Source organism: Mixophyes fleayi, chromosome 5 (genome assembly GCF_038048845.1).
Source record: "Mixophyes fleayi isolate aMixFle1 chromosome 5, aMixFle1.hap1, whole genome shotgun sequence".
In the NCBI taxonomy this organism is placed as follows: domain Eukaryota; kingdom Metazoa; phylum Chordata; class Amphibia; order Anura; family Limnodynastidae; genus Mixophyes; species Mixophyes fleayi.
In genome coordinates this window covers 212,560,119-212,581,742 of record NC_134406.1, presented here as the reverse complement: position 1 = coordinate 212,581,742, position 21,624 = coordinate 212,560,119, and the positions used below count along the sequence as shown (strand labels likewise).

Sequence of the window (21,624 nt, the reverse complement as noted above, 5' to 3'; positions counted from 1 at the left end):
CAGAGCTGGATTAAGGCTTCGGGGGGCCCGGGGCACTTAAGACAGGGGGGCCCCTAAGATCTAAAATTAAGGGCATAGTGACACATCCTGCATTACATCACCTACAGCCCACAGTATGACACTTACAGCTCTCCCAGACGGCTCGCTTAGGTTGTCTACATAAGAAAAATCATTGCTTCCACAAACTAAAATACTGTACATTAAAACAATCATCAAAACACCACATTAAAATGGGTATTGACACCACACATTGAAAACTAGCAATAATATCACACATTAAAAATACGATTGATAACGTACACTAAAACTAGCAATGATACCACACGCTAAAACTAGCAATGATACCGCAAATTAAAATACCATTGATAATGCATCACTGGGCATGGCCAGGCCACCCTCCTACAGACAAAAAACCTGCATTGTTGTGTACACCATTGAACGGTCACCAAAAATTGGGATTGTCCCACTAGAATAACAATATTTCACAGACTTTGCTGCTCTCTCCTACCTGTTCTTCTTACTTTCACCACCTGTGCTGCAGGTTTCTTTAGTTGCGGCTTGTCTGAATCCTGGAATGTTAGCCCTATTTGGAAAAAAAATGGGTACATTTAGAAAATTACAGCCACCCCCAGCGTTAAATCAGTACCACCCATGATTAATAATTAGGCCTTCCTCCAACATTAAAATAATAGTATTCACATTTCATAAATAAGCCTATTTCCCTCCCTACAAACAGCCCCAGCAATAAATTAATAGTATTTACATTTCAGAAATATACCTATTTCCCGCAACCGTCACTACCATTAAATAATTCATAGGCACATTTACTAAAGGGACCTCATTCTTCCCAAACTCACCCTTACATTCAGTAGCGCCCAAACCACCCCATCCTAAATTAATTAATTGTCCCCACTATTGTGCCTCTCCCCCCCCCCTTTTTCCTCATGCTGTGTTTATCCCCCTTTTTCCTTACTGTGCCTCTCTTCTCCCCCTTTTTCCTTACTGTGCCTCTCTTCTCCCCCTTTTTTCCTTACTGTGCCTCTCTTCTCCCTCTTTTTTCCTTACTGTGCCTCTCTTCTCCCCCTTTTTCCTCCATACTGTGCCACTCTTCTCCCCCTTTTTTCCTTACTGTGCCTCTATTCTCCCCCTTTTTCCTTACTGTGCCTCTCTTCTCCCCCTTTTTCCTCCATACTGTGCCTCTCTTCTCCCCCTTTTTTCCTTACTGTGCCTCTCTTCTCCCCCTTTTTTCCTTACTGTGCCTCTCTTCTCCCCCTTTTTTCCTTACTGTGCCTCTCTTCTCCACCTCTTTTTTTTTTACTTACCTTTCTTTTAGCTTCTTTCTTCTCTTCTGTCTTCTTGTTTCTTTCCTGGTTCTTTCCGCGCTGCTCCTCACTGAATGACAGGCGTGCCTTGATGACGTCACGCCTGTCATTCAGTGTTAACAGTGCAGAGAGGGAGGAGGAGGGACGCCAGCGCCGCGGTGAGGTGAGTATCTTCTTTTTTTTTTTTTCTTTATTTCACTACCCTGCTCCCCCCACCAACGAAGGGAGCCCCGTACACGCCAGCCCGCAAGCCCCCCCCCCCCCTCCACCCAGGTGCTGCCACCGGGGGGGGGGCGCCATTGAAAAAAAAAAGACAGGAGAATAAAAAAAAAAATCAGAAGTTAGGAGCGCGGCGGCAGGGGGCCCTCGGAGAGAGGGGGGCCTGGGGCACGTGCCCCCTGTGCCCCCCCCCTTAATCCGGCTATGAGCCTTCATGGCCAAATGTAAAATATAGAGCCCAGTTTTTGGTGGCTAGTTTACATTCAGGGTTTAAACTTTTTTTAAAAATATAGGGTGAAACAAGTAGGTTTTTAAGGAAACAACTGTAAAAATGTTGTTAGGGTGGGGTGCTAATGTGATAGCAGGCAGTAGTATGTGGCCAAGTTTCTACTTATCCAGATGATGTAGAATTATGAATGTCCTATTCCCTAATGTTGTGCAACGTCTCTTAAAATGTAGAGTAGCTAAATACAGAAAGGAGCGTGCACTTTGGAGTGTGCAAACCCATAAAATGTAGATGTTCTGCTCTGTGTTTTACAGTTAGTAAATCACCCTTACTGCCTGTAGGAATGTCCAACTTTTACAGCAGCAGATAGCTTTAAAAATGACAGTGAGACAGTTTCACTGACATTATAAAATAAAATATAATAAATAATAATCAACAATAAATCTGCACCAGACAGACTCTACTTAATACAAAAGACTTCCCAGGCTAGTCATTTAGGATTTTCCCTGTTATCCCTAAACTATGCATTCTGTGGGAAAGGGAGAACAGTACTGACAGCTTACCTTAAATAACTTACATAATGCAATTCTAATTCAGGCCAGTAGGAGTACAAGCCTGACCTGCAGAACTGGCACAGGGTTCTACTTCACATATCACAAGAACCTGGGGGGAAATGTATTTTGATTGCTACAGGGTATCAGCTTATGTATTTGAATTAGATTGGTTGCAAACCACCCATTAATTTGTTTATTATAACTTTGGGAACACAATAATAGGAAAAACTTGATGAAGTGGAAAACTTCACATTGGATAATGTAGTAAAGATGGTATATATAAGGGATATAAAGAAGTAAAGATCATCAACATTTATTTATAGGGCCAGAAAATTCCGTAGCGCTTTACAATTGGGAACAAGCATTAATAAAACAATACTGGGTAATACAGACAGACAGAGAGGTAAGAGGGCCCTGCTCGCAAGCTTACAATATATGGGACAATGGGAGTTTGAAACACAAGGGCACGTGCTACATCATATTGCACAATGGACCAGCTAGAATGCAAAGGTAAAAGTATTGAGTGGACTGTGTGTGTGGCAATGTTGGTCAGAGGGTTGTTGTCTTGTGTTAGCTGTGTAGAGGGTGGTAATAGGGTAACCTAGGGAGATTAAAATGGTGGTTGAGGAATATCATAAGCTTGTCTGAAGAGGTGGGTTTTCAGAGGATGCTTGAAGGTTTGAAGAGGAAAGATGGCATTTAGAAGGGATAAAAACCATGTTGCATTGGAGGGGGATGTAAATGTAACATGTGGGGACAGACTTATAGTTGGGATAGGGCGTGTCCTAGATCAACTTTAAATTTCAGTGTAAAAATAAAGCTATGAAGTATGTGTGTGCTGCATGAAAAAGCAACCAGTATTTAACTAATGAGCAAAATAATAATCTAATGTGCACCCCTTGCATTGTTACATGGTTTGTCCAGTAGCAAACTTACTCCTTTTTTTTTTTTTTGCTTTGCTCTCCTTAATGACTCAGGCCCAATATATCTCCCTAATGGCAACAAAACAAGAAGGTTACAATTTAGATTCATTCATTCCTGGCCACACAATTCTTTGGGGCATATTCAATTGACGGTGGGATCGCCGAAAATCCCTCGCTCAAAAAATATTACCGTTAATACGGTAATATCTCACTGGATTTCAGCTCGCAGCTCCCTGAGCTGCAAGCTGAAATCCAGCGAGTAAATTACCGTATTAACGGTTTTCCCGCGCAGGATTACCGTAATAACGGATATATATTTTGAGCGCGGGATTTTCGGTGATCCCGCCGTCAATTGAATATGCCCCTTTCAATACAATAAAATTAATGAAACTCAGTTTGAATACAGTTTTATGAAATATTTTTTAAACTTATGTTATAACCTTGTAATAAGCATAGTTAAATAAGGAACTGGTAGTTGCTCAAATCAATTTATAGGCTATAACAGGTGCATGAAAGGGTGGGGTTATCCTAAAAGGAAAAAACAGAGACAAATTCCCCCAGCACACTGCTATAGCCAGCAACAGATCTGCTATTTCTACTGTAGATAAAAATGCAAAAGTCTCAGTTGCACACATTTGCAAATGTATGTTTAAGCCATCCGCCACGCCAAGGTGCTTTTGCTAATAGGGTGGTCCTACTCTAAACAATGAGAGTCCCATATATTTGGGCCATACATATGTGTTTTTAAATTGAGAGCTAACTTACCAAAGAGGTACCCCAGAGACCTCCAAATAGCAATCCAATGTCAGTACTCCCATAGTTAACAACACATTGTCCCATTATATCATAATTGAAATCTTACATACAACTTTTTCAGAAACCAAAGTTTTTGGATTATCTGTCAAAGGGGTAGGTACCCGAAGTAAGTAGAAGGAACACCGACCCTGGTGGTTAATTTTGTCAATGCTCTACTCTGACGGCAACAGTTTTGGTTCCTTACTACTTGACCATTGTAATTGCAAATTACTTTATTTCTATTTTATAAAAAAATGCATTTCATCTATGTGCCTTATTATTATCCTGGTCTAGCTCTCTCCAATGAATAAGACATTACTAATTCATGCAGCCGCATTAATGGGGTCTTACTTGATTCCTAAGGAGGTACAGCTGTACGTTGACTGTAAACCAGGTTTACCTTTTCACAACTATCCCAGACTGGGAATACAATCAGAAACCAACGTTAGTGGAGTTATAGGAACATTACCAGGTCTGTAAACCCAATTTTGGAAATAATGAAGGATCACACATCTGTATATGTAATTACAATATGCAGTTCTTTGTCGACTGGGGAGTCCTACTGCCTAATATTTGCTTATCTATAAAAGAGGAAAAGACATGGACCTATCTAGTTTGGTACAGTGAATGTAAATGTAACATCAATGTTAGCAGATTGTCTTAACATTAGAATAAGGCAAATCTCATATATATATATAAAGCAATTACATCCAGCAAAACAGATTTCATATCTGATATATCATCGACTTGAAATATTCTATAAATGGTAATAGTACCCAATGAAAGTAGTATAAGCTTCTGATTTTACCACCAGATAAAGCATTTTTATCTTAAAAGAATTATATCATTGTTTAATATGGTGATGAATATTCTCCATACTTCCTCCTCTGTACACAACAAGACTGCACAAAATTGTTCTGATATTTGATCTTGGTAAGTGCTCTGAAGTTGGCGACATACATGGCTGATTTGTCTGTCTCTACATCTAAAAGATGTAGTTTTTAATCGCTGTATTTCGCACCCACACATAAGTATTTTCTGGTTTCACCTAAACATTAATCTAGAGAGAAAGGCAGTGAGTAAAATAGGCTTCCAAACATTAGTGTCTTTTTAGTGTGGTTTTAATGTTAAGTCTCACCTTGACAGCATATTGGACAATGGCCTAGAGACTGATGTGACTGAAAACCAGAAACTGGAGTATATGCAAACAAAGAACCGTGTCCAACTGAGGTCTTGCCTTTAAACACTGGTGAATTCTTTGGAAGCATATGCATTTGTATATTTAGGTCTTTACCCAAGATCTGGATATGCTGCCCATTCACAAAGATGGGATAGAAGCAGCAACAGGGTTATAACTAAGGTCATAGTAGCCCATGCTATGGGGCCCAGCTATGAAAATGCCCAGCAGCCTGTGTCCATCTGCTTCAAAAGTCCTTGCTCTGTTCTGGGAGAGGGGGTAGGGAGGCAGCACATGCATAGTGTAACCCTATTTGGGATTTTAGTTTCACGGCAATGATAAAACTGGAGCTCCACTGTGCATGCGCTAGCCTCGCACATGCTCAGAAGACCATCGCCAGGCCCCTGTCCCCCAAAATTTTGCTATGGGGCTCAGTGACTGTGTGACGTGGATTTAGCTGGGCAAGGAAATTATCCATTGCAAAATGACTTAGTATTTGAAATACTGTCTTCAGTTATCAGGTATAGCAACAATGGCCAAATACGCCCCTCTTATGCCAACTTCTTGGTGGTGGGTAAAGACAGCATTACTAAAAAAAAAATCAGAAATATAAAATATATCATATCTTGATAATGTTACAATGATAATATCATCATCCTTTGGAAGGGACTGCCAAAACTATGCCAGGAATTAATATTCAAACTTCAAACCTCCACATGTTTCCCACTCACGTTCAGTGTGAATTTGTATGGACATATCCAGATGAATCTGTACCATAAGAACACTGCAGTCAACTCCATATTACACTGAATGATCAGTGACTAGTGACCCTTTCATAGGATGCAACATTTACAACAAGTCAGTTTGTCAAATTACTGCTAGACCTGCTCTAGTCAACTGCAAGCGCAGTTATTGTGGCATGGAAAGAAGCAACAACAGCTCAGCCGCGAGGCAGTAGGCCACACAGCTAACGGAACTGAAGTGCTGAAGCAAGTGAAAATTATCTGTCCTCACTTGCAACACTCACTACTGAGTTCCAAACTGCCTATGGAAGCAACACCCGCCCAAGAACTATTTGACATGAGCTTCATGCATTGGATTTCCATGGCCAAGCAGAAGCACACAAGCCTCAGATCACCATGAGCAATGCCAAACATCGACTGGAATGGTGTAAAGTACATCGACATTGGACTCTGGAGCAGTGTAAACGTGGTTTCTGGAGTGATGAATCACATTTCAATATCTTGGTCAAATCTGGGTTTGGAGGATACCAGAAGAACACTTCCTACCCAATTGCGTACTGTCAACTTTAAACTTTGGTGGAGCAGAAATAATGGTCTGGGGCTGTTTTTCATGGTTTATCTTGGGAGCTTAGTTCCAGTGAAGGGAAATCTTAATGGTATAGCATGTCATGATATTCCAGAGAATTGTGTGCTTGCAACTGTGTAGCAGGCATATAGGGAAAACACTTTAATGTTTCAGCATGGCAATGTCCCAATGCACAAAGCAAGGCCCATCAAAAATAGTTTCCCAAGTTTTGTGTAGAAGAACCTGACTTGCCCAACATCAGTGCCTGACTTCAGTAATACTTTTGTGACTGAATGGATGCGAGTCTCCATTATAAAATCTAATGGAAAGCCTTCCCAAAAGACTGCAGCAGCAACAGAGGGACCAACTCTATATTAATGCCCATGGTTTTGGAATGAGATATTCAACAAACTCATGTGATGTTTGGGTGTCCACATACTTTTGGTCATGTAGTGTATCATGTGCAATATTGCCAAGATGATGAGCCTGAAGTTGAAATAATAGGTGGAAATCTGAGAAATTACTTTCTCCAGTTGTGTGGAAGAATTGAAGAATCGAGCAAAAATGAACTGAACCACTATTCTACAATACTATACCGCCATCACCTACATTTTACTAACCTGCTGATGCTGAAGGTATTCAAACTGTGAACACTGCAGGAATTGTCCAAATGCATTTCACCACTGATGTGTGGAAAAAGACCCATTAGCAAAGGAACCCACCGAGGAAGTCGTCTTACATTGGTGGTGAAACTTGTCAACAATTCCTGCACCATGAACAGTTTGAATACTTTTAGCATCAGCAACTTAGTAAAATTTAGGTGATGGTGATAGGTTATATTATATAATTTATTGTAGAATTAATTAGTTGAATAGTAGAAAGCGAAATCCAATATTTTGTAAATAATCTCATTATCAGATGGGGAGTGTGGTGTTCTTTATTAAGTTGAATTCTCTTGAATTCTGCTGAAGTAAAATCACCTTCATTTTAAGATACTAATCTGATAATTATAGGTAATATATTCAGCATTACATGGGTTGCTAACTTCTTCTTTATCTGAACATAACCCATTATAAGTAATGTGAAACCTTGACCAAAGTGATTAGTTCTATAGCCTAAATTACCTATTTTCTTCCCTATTGTTTGCTCTGACTTGCAATACCTACTATTACATATATATTGTGTTTCTGTAACAAACTGCATTCAGGAGCTTATGGATGTACTCTTATAATTTATTTTACTGCTACCGAAGTCAGCATGTATGAAATAAGAATCTATGGTAATTTCATTTAAATAACTAGATGTATATGTCAGACTATAGACGTTTGTAGTGAAGGTTTATGACAGTTCCCAACTACCATCATATCATACCAATACACTTTTGTCAAGGGGGTAAATGTATCAATCTGTGATTTCTGCAAATCGCTGATATTCAGCGATTTTAACAGCTAAATTTAAAATGCCAATGTCTTTAAGGGCAAAACTTGCAGAACCCCCTTCCTCAGTTAGCCCATGAGAGTCACAGGTATGGAATGAGGCTCCATATGCAAATTGTATACTAAGCAGCTTTCTCTCCCTCCGCTGTACGCCCCTCTCCATGCAAGCACACCTTCATGGGTACCACAGCTGGCAAAGTGCATGGAGACAGAAGTGACAGCAGTAAGCAAGCTAGACAGACTGACTAGTTGATTAGCATACTAGGTGGGCTGTGTAGCATGCTAAATAGCCTAATTAGCATGTTAATTGCTTGAATTACAGAGCCCCTCTAGGACAAAAGGTGGAGAGAGTGTTCTACAGCCTATAGTTGCCAAAAGTGACAGATCCTTTACAGGTCATGGATTACTCTGCCCAAGTAAAGTTATTTAAGTAAACTGGCCAGGAGATCAGGGGCAGCAGAGCATACCTGTCTGGAGGGGATGTCATATAACTGGGTGTGATCATCACATGACGCTCTCATATTCACTCATGTTCTGGTACACTCCTCTGCTGCTAGATGATTGCTTTAAATAATATTATTCAGCTGGGGGTATCCATCCCCTTTAAGCAAGAAGGAATACAGAATTTTTGGCCCCAGTAATAATAGAGTTTGAGTTGTTGACAGAACAGCAAAGCTTTCAACTTATTTAATTATTCTTATATAAAAAGTTATCAAACATCTAATGGTCCTGTGATATTAACATTGGTGTTGGTCTTCTTCAGGACATATCCACATTTACAGTAGGGCTGCATTGTTCATTTCCTATAGAACACTGAGGTGATGACATCAGAACTCACTGGATATCAGTGATGACATCAGAATTCTCTGTTTATGAATATATTTGTCACAGAAGTTTATACATATATTAACATCACTTGTATAATATAGCAATGTAATTACTGTTTGAGATGAGTCTCTTTGTAAAATATATTATTATATTAGGTGTGTTCCGACATCAGAACATGCCAAATAGATGAATATATTTTATAGTCCTACTTACCTATCGATGTAAACCTATGGCAGCCCTCTCTGGTCCTCTGCAATCAGAATTTGGCTATACGTAACCTATACATAAAACAGTCAACTAACTTCCTGTATTGTGAAAAGAAAAAAATGAATAGAAAGAAACTAAAAAGTTTGTTTCACAAATATCTTCTTTGTAGACATATTTACTGGACCTTTATTGTCCAATCAAAACTTGAATCTCTTCCCTTCTTTTCTACTTTATTTTCCTGAGTGGCACCTGAGTATTGTACACGGACATTGACGTGGGTCACATGCACTGGATCAGTCAGTGCAGCAACCACATGGATAGGACGGCAAGCAACAGATGTATGAAAGCATTATGTATGACTGTGTGTAGGTTCATGTATATTCAGTATGTCTATGTGTGCAGAGTTACCATTTTTTGTGTACAAAAAATAAGATGTTTGACCATACAATTCCCACTTCTAACCGTTTCATGTTCCCAAGAAAAAGGAAAATCTGATATTTCAATATTGTTATCTTTTATTTATAAAGCACTGAAATAAGCTTACAATTTAAAAGATGGGGAAATATTTGATACATAAGTCAGCTCAATCAAAATGATAGCTGTAGTAGGGATACATGTTTATGTATACAGGAATTGTGCTAGTTCCTGGCTCCAGGAACTTGGTAGATACAGGTACTATATTTAAAACTTTGTTCACTTTATATATTTTACTGACAGGCAAATATGTAAGAAATGTTACTGATTGAAAGTAAATTTACCAATGTTTGGCAACCTTTCAGCTATGTAAGTAATGCAAAAAGATTCTGATCTGTTGCCAAAGAAAAAAAATGATGTGTGCTTGATGGAAGCAAGAGCTGCCTGCATGGCAGGCTGCACTCCTTGGCATCATACCCTCATATCATGGTGCATGACTACTCTCCAATCTCGGGAGATGCCTCTGCAATCTAGGGCCTGTCTTTATTACATGTACAACAATTTGTGTCTGAAGCTTTTTATTACATTGTTTGTGTACACCAAGAAATGTGCATCTTCACCTCTTTACCTTACTTTACTAATCTCATTCTGTAAAATGAAATCATGCGTTTTACCCCACTCCCTACTTTGCAAAATTCCCAATTCCTCCACAACTTGCTCTACAAACCTATGTGATTTGGTGGAAATCTTTCATCATCATCACCATCATCATTATATATATATATATATATATATATATATATATATATATAGCGCAACCAATTACGCTGCGCTATACTGAGATAGATGCACTTGTGCAAATAATGTTGCACAGCAAGACCTTTGCCAATTTAGTCTGCTTTGACCTCCACAGTCTTCAGCATATAAATATTTACAAGAAGCTTCAAAACTAAAACTAAAATCACAATAAAAATGTAAAAAAAATTAGTTGAATCTCACCTATACTACCACATGCAAATTAAATCAGCTGCCTATTATAATGTATTATGCACACTTGCCAACTCTCCCGGAAAGTCCGGGAGACTCCGGAAATTCGGGTCAGTCTCCCGGGCTCCCGCGAGAGCTGGCATTTCTCCCGCATCCCAGAATTCTCTTGTTAAAATTAAGCGATTCACTGAGAATTGCGTCATTTTGGCCCCGCCCCCGCGACAAAATGTCTTTATACTCCCGCACATTAGTCACGCCCCTCTCCCGGACGTCGCCTACTGAAAGCAGGCAAGTATGGTATTATGATAATCAATAATGTATGTGCAGTGTCGGACTGGGGCATGAAGGGCCCACCGGGGAACTGCAACGCTAGGGGCCCACCAGAGGGGGTGTGGCCAGTCATTATAGAGGCGAGACTAGACGCTAGAGGGGGAGGGGTCAGCCCACGAAGTACAGCTAGCACCATAGTGTAGTATATAAAGAATGCAGTGTGTGTATAAAGAGTACACAGTCTGACCTGCCCCTTAGATTGGGCAGAACAGTCACCATAAATCGGGATTGTCCCACTAGACCAGGCTTGGCTAACCTGTGGCACTCCAGGTGTTGTGAAACTACAAGCCCCAGCATGCTTTGCCAATATATAGCAGCTTATTGCTGGAAGGGTGTGCTGAGACTTGTAGTTTCACAACATCTGGAGTACCACAGGTTAGCCAAGCCTGCACTAGACTCAGAATATTTGACAGACTGTCCTACCTGTTCTTGTCACTTTTACCACCTGTAGCTGCTGGTTTCTTTAGTTGCTGCTTGTCTGGATCTTGGAATGTTGAGGGCCCTATTTGGAAAAAATAATGGGTACATTTAGAAGATTCCAACCAGCCCTGGCATTAAATCAATAGGACCAACAATTAATACTTAGGCCTTCCTCCAGCCCCATCATTAAAGTTATAGTATTCCCATTTAATAAACCTATTTCCCTCCCTCCAGACAGCCCCTGCAATAAATCGCATTTATGTATACGTATAATAAATATACCTATTTCCCGCAACCGTCACTGCCATTAAATAATTCATATTCACATTTAATTAAAAGCCCCCAAACCACCCCATCTTAAATTAAATTGTCCCACCTTCACCCTACAAAGAAAATAGCACCCATTATTTAGCTACCACCTACCACACACACATTACATTGCCACAAGCCCGCTGTGCCATCACACACACATTACTGTGCCCCTTAATCACCATGCTGGGCCTCCTTATGATCACACTGCGCCCTCCATGCTGTTTTTGCCCCCCCTTCATCACCCTGTGTCATGCTGCTTTTGTTCCCCCCTTCTCCTGGCCCCCCTTAACTCTGCCATCATGCTCCCCCTTCACTCTGCCTTCATGCTCCCCCTTCACTCTGCCTTCATGCTCCCCCTCCACTCTGCCTTCATGCTCCCCCTCCACTCTGCCATCATGCTCCCCCTCCACTCTGCCATCATGCTCCCCCTCCACTCTGCCATCATGCTCCCCCTTCACTCTGCCTTCATGCTCCCCCTCCACTCTGCCTTCATGCTCCCCCTCCACTCTGCCTTCATGCTCCTCCTTTACTCTGCCTTCATGCTCCCCCTTCATGCTCCCCCTCCACTCTGCCTTCATGCTCCCCCTTCACTCTGCCTTCATGCTCCCCCTCCACTCTGCCTTCATGCTCCCCCTCCACTCTGCCATCATGCTCCCCCTTCACTCTGCCATCATGCTCCCCCTTCACTCTGCCTTCATGCTCCCCCTTCACTCTGCCATCATGCTCCCCCTTCACTCTGCCTTCATGCTCCCCCTCCACTCTGCCGTCATGCTCCCCCTTCACTCTGCCGTCATGCTCCCCCTTCACTCTGCCGTCATGCTCCCCCTTCACTCTGCCGTCATGCTCCCCCTCCACTCTGCCGTCATGCTCCCCCTCCACTCTGCCATCTTGCTCCCCCACCACTCTGCCATCATGCTCCCCCTTCACTCTGCCTTCATGCTCTGCCATCATGCTCCCCCTTCATGCTCTGCCATCATGCTCCCCCTCCACTCTGCCTTCATGCTCTGCCTTCATGCTCCCCCTCCATTCTGCCATCATACTCTGCCTTCATGCTCTGCCATCATGCTCCCCCTCCACTCTGTCTTCATGCTCCCCCTTCATTCTGCCTTCATACTCTGCCATCATGCTCCGCCTTCACTCTGCCATCATGCTCCCCCTTCACGCTCTGCCTTCATGCTCTCTTCTTTCTTCCATTCCCTCACTTACCTTTTCTATCTGATTCTATCTTCTCTTCTGTCTTCTGTCTTCTGTCTGCGGCGCTCCTCACTGAATGTCGGGCGTGATGACGTCACGCCCGGCATTCAGTGCGCACGGAGCCGGCGCTGCAGACACGCAAGGTTTATTTTGTTTTTTTTGTCTTCAGTTACTCGCTCCCCCACCAACGAAGAGGGGAGCGATCAGGGTCGGGGCCTACCGGGGGATAGACCGGTCCCCCGGCGGGCCAGTCCGACCCTGTGTATGTGTAAGATTAACAAAAATACTAGCTTTGGATAAGACATTGGAGGAAGACGGTCATATGGTAATTTTACCTGGAAATCTGCATCACATAATCACATACTTGCCAACCTTTGGCAAGCTAATTCTGGGAGATCCCAGGCAGGGGGGCGTGGTTGGAGGGCGGGAGGGCTGGGCGCGATGAATCGCGCCACTCTGGCTCCGCCCCCCACGCGATAAAACCGTCATTTTGAGGAGCATGTTGCCATATGTGGGATATTTGCCTGCTCTCCCGGGACCTACCCGAATATCGGGAGTCTCCCGGACATTCCGGGAGAGTTGGCAAGTATGCATAATCAAAGGTGCACCAGTGGATCTTGCAGTAGTGAACGTTAGTAATGTCAGTTTAGCTTTGTTCAAATTTTTAGGCTAGAACTGACATTCAATCTACCGGCTGGAGTCCAAGGGGATTTAACCAAGCAAGGAGGAAGGGTATATGTAAAATGAAAAATAAATACATTAAACAATAATAGCAATAATAATATTCCTATTTAATAATAATATTGCTTCCTCTATGTGATATAATGGTGGCAAGGGACTGGTGGCCCTAATCCCAAGTCCCCCTGGCCACCAGACACACCACTCCCCAGTCACCCTTGTTGCAATGGGACCCACCCAGAATAAGATATATATTTTATTTTTTAAATCAGTTTTTCTTCGTTTTGTTTAATCTTCAGCAGTTGAGCAGTGGACAAACAGTATATCTGTTATTGGAGAGGATTCCTTCTCAGGATTTCCATAGCATCCGACCATTTCACGCAGTTTCTCCTAATCATTTATAATTAAAGTCATTGTGGATTGTTATTAGTAGATTTCATTTAATTCTATATAACGACCTTTCCAGTTCTATGACCATAGATTAATATGATGCCCAGAGCATCCTTTGTTTCATCAATAGACTATCTGTGCAGAATGTATTGTCTTTTATTTATAAAGTAGAAACTATTAGGAGAGCCAGCTAATTTCTTCATATGTTGTTCATCACATCTTCTCTGCAATATCAATGTTTTTTTTTATCACGTGTTATATATGTATATTGTGCCCAGCATACTTGTAGAAGTTTGCACCCTCCTCATTCATTTATGATGTTTTCTCCTAGGACCTCTGGCAGAGAATGAGTCAATATTGCTGTCTACAGCTCTGCGGCTGCTGTATGGCTTGGAGCCTGTGTTCTCTCAGTAATTGCTGATAAAACAGAGAAGCCAGAGCTCAGGTTTTCTGTTAAGAGCAAGAAAGCGGCTGCTGGGAGGACTTGATCCATTTCTGTGTTACCTCCTTGGCCCGGGAGAGCCTATGCTGCTGCTGAGATGTGCATGATGTCTTATAAGGCAAGTAATGTTTATCCTGCATTCAGATGTAAGCAGAAAATAGGTGGGACCTCAGAGGTTCTTGACTCACAGGCCTTGATCTGGCATAACACTACAGACAGGCCTTAAGTCACAGTCACTTTTATATCCTGCAGAGATGACCCAGCAAATATCCTCAGTGTGATTAAAAAGCGACACAATGGAGACACCAGATTGAGCTGATATAGAGAAGGGATAGAACTGTTGGTTTTGAACATAACTATAAAAATATGTTTTTTTGTGTTTTAAGCAGTCAAGAATGTTGCATAAATAGTAATACTTTGGATTTTTTGTTATATCCTTTTGTATTCTTTTATTTACTGTTATACAATGATGTTTTAAACATGCAGAGTATTATTTTGGACTTTGTTTACATGCTTTGGAGTTGTCTGTTTTTGATTATCTGTACAAAGTTGCAGTATACATCATCATCCATGCTGACATTTGTTGTAGGCATACTGAGTATTTCCTAAACACTTTGTGCTTGTTATTTTTCCTTTCTAATTCAGTAAATTTTGTTGCAGTGACTGTTTTTTTGAGAATGCAGATGAGGTTTGTGTTCAATTGTGAGCATGACCTGTTAGATAGAGAAAAGGGTTTACATGTGCTGTCTTCAAAAACTCAAGTTCTGCATTGTCCCTCTGGCTTGTGGGGTGGAGTGTGCCCAGATGGGTATTTACACTGACCAGAGAAGAAGGGGCAACTTTTAATGTGGGTGTCACGGCACACGGATGATTTGTCACTGCAATTTTAGAAGAAATGGACACAATTGCAATGAGGGGAAAATAAGTTACCTGTCACATGCGATATGATGTGATTCAATTATTCAGTTCAAATCTTAGTGCCAAGGCATGTAGTATTTTGTCTTTGTGTTTTTATTGTTACTGATTCCAGAGCTTTTATCTCACTTTTATAATTGTGGTAACAAATTACGGTCTTTGTGTAACATCGTACTGTTTTGTTGCTGTAAAAAAATAATATGACTGCAGCAATCCACCTATATGCTTTAGTCCTTGGGGTCTCAGTCTAGCGGCTACCCAGAGCTCGGAGCAAGAGTTTCAGTAAGTCAGAGTTGCTCTTAGTCTTAAATAAGTTGATGGATATCACAGATTTGGACCCTGCACAGCTGCTCCATCCGCAATCATTATAATCCTCCACTACACAACTCATGTTATTATTTTTTTACAATTATTTGCAATTACAGAAAGATGTAGAAATACACAATAAGCTAACAGCTATGTTATATTGTAGGATTATCATGGTTAGATTTGCTTTCCTTGCCATATGATTTGAGGTAAATCTGCCCTTTGTGTGCTTGTATGGGCTCGTGGTACCTAGTAAACATCCACACAGGTATATAGTGCAGCAAAATGCATCTTTTTGATAGTGTTAGCCCTAATTAATAAATAAAAAATTCAAAATTGAGCACTAGGTGGTAATTGGCATCTTGGACCCTTTAACAGCCTATCGCTTACCTACAAGTAGCTGTGCATAGACTCACTGGACTAGTGCCCACGGCCCCCATATATACTTTTAGTGAGACCACACCCCTCTCCATAGTCTGCTATGTCCCATATGAAAGAAAAAAAAGTATTTTACTAGTAATAATGACCATGGATTTAATATGATGTTAGGCATGTGTTCCTAATAGATAGATACATATAAAATAAGATGATTCATTAAGGAAAGACACATGAGTAAGTTTTCTCCTGTACAAAACCATGTTACAATGCAAGGGGTGAAAAGTAGTTTATTATTTTGCACATAAGTTAAATATTGGTTGTTTTTTCATGTAGCACACAAATGCGTGATAATTTTATTTTTACATTGAAATTTAAAGTTGATCTAAGACATGCCCTACCCCAACTATAAATTTGTCCCCACATTTTAAATTTAGCTCCCTCTCCAATGCACTATGGTTTTGCAAAGGTGCAAAGTTACTGATTTCTTTTTTGCTATACTTTCCTTAATGAATCAGGCCCATTGTCATTAGCAAATGAAAAGGCAGCCTGACATTCCTGTAATTCTACTGCTCTCTGCCTGGTCCTGTATCACATTTACTCAAATCTGGGACTGCCTAGGAAGTAATATTGGGAGCACTAATACAGTTTGACTTTAAGTAATACAGTAATTAATTGCTAATTCACCAACATACACAAAAATATACAGTTAAGAGAAATAATTTTGGCGCAAAAATAATAGCTGGGGGAAACAATGGAATTGACTTTATAATTATCATTAATATAAAAAGACATTGGTGTACATATACTAAACTGCAGGTTTGAAAAAGTGGAGATTTTGCCTATAGCAACCAATCAGATTCTAGCCGTCATTTATTTAGTACATTCTACAAAGTGACAGCTAGAATCTGGTTGGTTCTTTTTCAAACCTGCAGTTTAGTATATATACACCTCTGAGAGTTAAGTAAAGGACCATTCTTGGAATTCAGAGGAAGCCATAAAATATAGCGTTATATACTGTATATTACCTTTGAAATAGGAAAATTAATTCTGAATATTACACTTCAGCATACTTGCCAACTCTCCCGGAATGTCCGGGAGACTCCCGCATTTTGCTAGAGTCTCACGGACTCCCGGGAGAGTGTGGTAATCTCCCGCATCTGGCAGAATTCTGCCCACTTCCTAGTGAAGTGGGCAGAATTAGGTCCAAAATGCTGCGATTCATTGGGAATCGCACCCCCTACTGTCAAATGATGCAAACTTCATGGGGGCGGGGCCACAATGACACATATTTTGGCGCCCTGGCCCCATCACGCTACCTCCCTCGGCAGGCTCCCGGAAGCCAATTTCAGCAAGTTGGAAAGTATGCTCTGTAGTCAGACTTCCAGAACACAGAAGTTATTGTTACACAATCAGAAGACAAAGGGGAATATTATGTTAGAAACTCACAATTTCTCTACCAATGTGATTTTCAATCTGCAAGTGGAGAACTGTTTTTATATATATATATATATATATATATATATATATATATATATATATATATATATATATATTGTTCATGTCAGGAACATGTAACCTACAAAGCCACTCCTGACATAAGGATCTGCATTTTTTACTATACAAAAATAGTTTCCACACTGTCCTCCACAGGTGCTTTTTATTATTTTATTATTACAGCAATTCCCAGTGTTCTGGGCTTTTAAAATGCTGATTTCTATGAAAAGTTTAACTTGTTGCACATAAAATAACACAAGTACTCACTTGTTCAACATCAGCAGCCAATTGCTTAATAGAGCAGATTTGAAGCACATGTGGCCACTATTGATGTTCACCTTCATACAACATTACTAGAAGGTGTCCCGTCTGCCAAGTAGTAGACAGATGAGACTTTCTCCCATGAGGTTTCCACTGTTACTATAACATGTGGAGTGGTCACAGCAGGGTGTAGGAGTGACTGAATACCTCGATAACACAGTGGCACAAAGTTATTCCACTTTAGTCTTTATTTCTGTTAGATAATCATTGTTTTGACTCATCTCTGCCAAAAACTGTGCCTAAAACTGGAATCATGACCATATTTTACTGTGAGAAACTAAGGGAAGTCCTCAAGATTTTTTTCCATTTGTCTTGTTTAGCATTTTTATTTCATATATTTGATTTCTCCCTTTATTTTCCCCTATCACACCTAAACTTTTTTAACTCATCAATCCTGCTACTCAACACACCGCTGGGAATCACTGACTTAATGCAATGCAGTGACAGGGGCTTTGAAAAGGAAGGAGTTTGCAGAGCTATTCTCAAATCTGTTCATTCTGTTATAGCTACAAGCCCTCACGCAGGTCCCATTACTAATTCCCACGCTGCGCATAAACACCCACGGCACCTACTTTTCTAGTGTTCTCAATAGTGCATTTTTCTGCAATCTAATACTTGTCACTCACCTTTGTCGGCCCCCTCATGACTGTCACTTTCCTTCATCTCTTCTCTGCCCCCCTCATGACTGTCACTCTCCCTCATCTCTATTCTGCCCCCCTCATGACTGTCACTCTCCTTCATCTCTTCTCTGCCCCCCTCATGACTGTCACTCTCCCTCATCTCTTCTCTGCCCCCCTCATGACTGTCACTCTCCCTCATCTCTTCTCTGCCCCCCTCATGACTGTCACTCTCCTTCATCTCTTCTCTGCCCCCCCTCATGACTGTCACTCTCCTTCATCTCTTCTCTGCCCCCCTCATGACTGTCACTCTCCTTCATCTCTTCTCTGCCCCCCCCTCATGACTGTCAATCTCCTTCATCTCTTCTCTGCCCCCCTCATGACTGTCACTCTCCTTCATCTCTTCTCTGCCCCCCTCATGACTGTCACTCTCCTTCATCTCTTCTCTGCCCCCCTAATGACTGTCACTCTCCTTCATCTCTTCTCTGCCCCCCTCATGACTGTCACTCTCCTTCATCTCTTCTCTGCCCCCATCATGACTGTCACTCTCCTTCATCTCTTCTCTGCCCCCCTCATGACTGTCACTCTCCCTCATCTCTATTCTGCCACCTCATGACTGTCACTCTCCCTCATCTCTTCTCTGCCCCCCTCATGACTGTCACTCTCCCTCATCTCTATTCTGCCCCCTCATGACTGTCACTCTCCCTCATCTCTTCTCTGCCCCCTTCATGACTATCACTTTCCCTCATCTCTTCTCTGCCCCCTAATGACTGTCACTCTCCCTCATCTCTTCTCTGCCCCCCCTCATGACTGTCACTCTCCCTCATCTCTTCTCTGCCCCCCTAATGACTGTCACTCTCCTTCATCTCTTCTCTGCCCCCTCATGACTGTCACTCTCCCTCATCTCTATTCTGCCCCCTCATGACTGTCACTCTCCCTCATCTATTTTCTGCCCCCTTCATGACTATCACTCTCCCTCATCTCTTCTGTGATAGTCATGAGGGGGATAGTCATGAATGTCATTCTCCCTCATCTCTTGTCTGCCTCCCTCATGATTGTCACTCTCCCTCATCTCTTCTCTGTCCCCTCATGACTGTCACTCTCCCTCATCTCTTCTCTGCCCCCTTCATGACTATCACTTTCCCTCATCTCTTATCTCCCCACTCATGATTGTCATTCTTCTTCATCTCTTCTCTGCCCCCTCATGACTGTCACTTTCCTTCATCTCTTATCTCCCCACTCATGACCAACACTCTCCCTCATCTCTTCTCTGCCCCCTCATGACCATCACTCTCCCTCATCTCTTCTTTGCCCCCCTCATGATTGTCATTCTCCCTCATCTCTTGTCTGCCCTACTCATGATTGTCATTCTCCCTCATCTCTTGTCTGCCCTACTCATGATTGTCATTCTCCCTCATCTCTTCTCTGTCCCCTCATGACTGTCACTCTCCCTCATCTCTTCTGTGATAGTCATGAGGGGGATAGTCATGAATGTCATTTTCCCTCATCTCTTGTCTGCCTCCCTCATGATTGTCACTCTCCCTCATCTCTTCTCTGTCCCCTCATGACTGTCACTCTCCCTCATCTCTTCTCTGCCCCCTTTATGACTATCACTTTCCCTCATCTCTTATCTCCCCACTCATGATTGTCGTTCTTTTTCATCTCTTCTCTGCCCCCTCATGACTGTCACTTTCCTTCATCTCTTATCTCCCCACTCATGACCAACACTCTCCCTCATCTCTTCTCTGCCCCCTCATGACCATAACTCTCCCTCATCTCTTCTTTGCCCCCCTCATGATTGTCATTCTCCCTCATCTCTTGTCTGCCCTACTCATGATTGTCATTCTCCTTCATCTCTTCTCTGTCCCCTCATGACTGTCACTCTCCCTCATCTCTTCTCTGCCCCCTTCATGACTATCACTTTCCCTCATCTCTTATCTCCCCACTCATGATTGTCATTCTTCTTCATCTCTTCTCTGCCCCCTCATGACTGTCACTTTCCTTCATCTCTTATCTCCCCACTCATGGCCAACACTCTCCCTCATCTCTTCTCTGCCCCCTCATGACCATCACTCTCCCTCATCTCTTCTTTGCCCCCCTCATGATTGTCATTCTCCCTCATCTCTTGTCTGCCCTACTCATGATTGTCATTCTCCTTCATCTCTTCTCTGTCCCCTCATGACTGTCACTCTCCCTCATCTCTTCTCTGCCCCCTTCATGACTATCACTTTCCCTCATCTCTTATCTCCCCACTCATGATTGTCATTCTTCTTCATCTCTTCTCTGCCCCCTCATGACTGTCACTTTCCTTCATCTCTTATCTCCCCACTCATGACCAACACTCTCCCTCATCTCTTCTTTGCCCCCCTCATGACCATCACTCTCCCTCATCTCTTCTTTGCCCCCCTCATGATTGTCATTCTCCCTCATCTCTTGTCTGCCCTACTCATGATTGTCATTCTCCTTCATCTCTTCTCTGTCCCCTCATGACTGTAACTCTCCCTCATCTCTTCTCTGCCCCCTTCATGACTATCACTTTCCCTCATCTCTTATCTCCCCACTCATGATTGTCATTCTTCTTCATCTCTTCTCTGCCCCCTCATGACTGTCACTTTCCTTCATCTCTTATCTCCCCACTCATGACTATCACTCTCCCTCATCTCTTCTTTGCCCCCCTCATGATTGTCACTTTCCCTCATCTCTTATCTCCCCACTCATGATTGTCATTCTCCTTCATCTCTTCTCTGCCCCCTCATGACTATCACTCTCCTTCATCTCTTCTCTGCCCCCTCATGACCATCACTCTCCCTCATCTCTTCTTTGCCCCCCTCATGATTGTCATTCTCCCTCATCTCTTGTCTGCCCTACTCATGATTGTCATTCTCCCTCATCTCTTGTCTGCCCTACTCATGATTGTCATTCTCCCTCATCTCTTGTCTGCCCTACTCATGATTGTCATTCTCCCTCATCTCTTCTCTGTCCCCTCATGACTGTCACTCTCCCTCATCTCTTCTGTGATAGTCATGAGGGGGATAGTCATGAATGTCATTTTCCCTCATCTCTTGTCTGCCTCCCTCATGATTGTCACTCTCCCTCATCTCTTCTCTGTCCCCTCATGACTGTCACTCTCCCTCATCTCTTCTCTGCCCCCTTTATGACTATCACTTTCCCTCATCTGTTATCTCCCCACTCATGATTGTCATTCTTTTTCATCTCTTCTCTGCCCCCTCATGACTGTCACTTTCCTTCATCTCTTATCTCCCCACTCATGACCAACACTCTCCCTCATCTCTTCTCTGCCCCCTCATGACCATAACTCTCCCTCATCTCTTCTTTGCCCCCCTCATGATTGTCATTCTCCCTCATCTCTTGTCTGCCCTACTCATGATTGTCATTCTCCCTCATCTCTTGTCTGCCCTACTCATGATTGT

General features: G+C 42.2%; 1 protein-coding gene across 2 annotated transcripts in view; it reads left to right on the top strand.

Moving 5' to 3' along the window:
• Positions 1 to 14,062: 14,062 nt before the first annotated feature.
• The window catches only part of ANKRD29 (ankyrin repeat domain 29), a 55,908-nt gene continuing 48,346 nt past the window's right edge, over positions 14,063 to 21,624 (top strand). The window contains exon 1 of one of the 2 annotated variants that reach the window (XM_075213426.1): positions 14,063 to 14,280. In XM_075213426.1, the coding sequence (XP_075069527.1) occupies positions 14,260 to 14,280 (21 nt within the window). In that variant the 5' untranslated portion in view covers positions 14,063 to 14,259. The remainder of the gene's footprint in view (positions 14,281 to 21,624) is intronic. The other variant, XM_075213425.1, reaches the window with a different exon arrangement.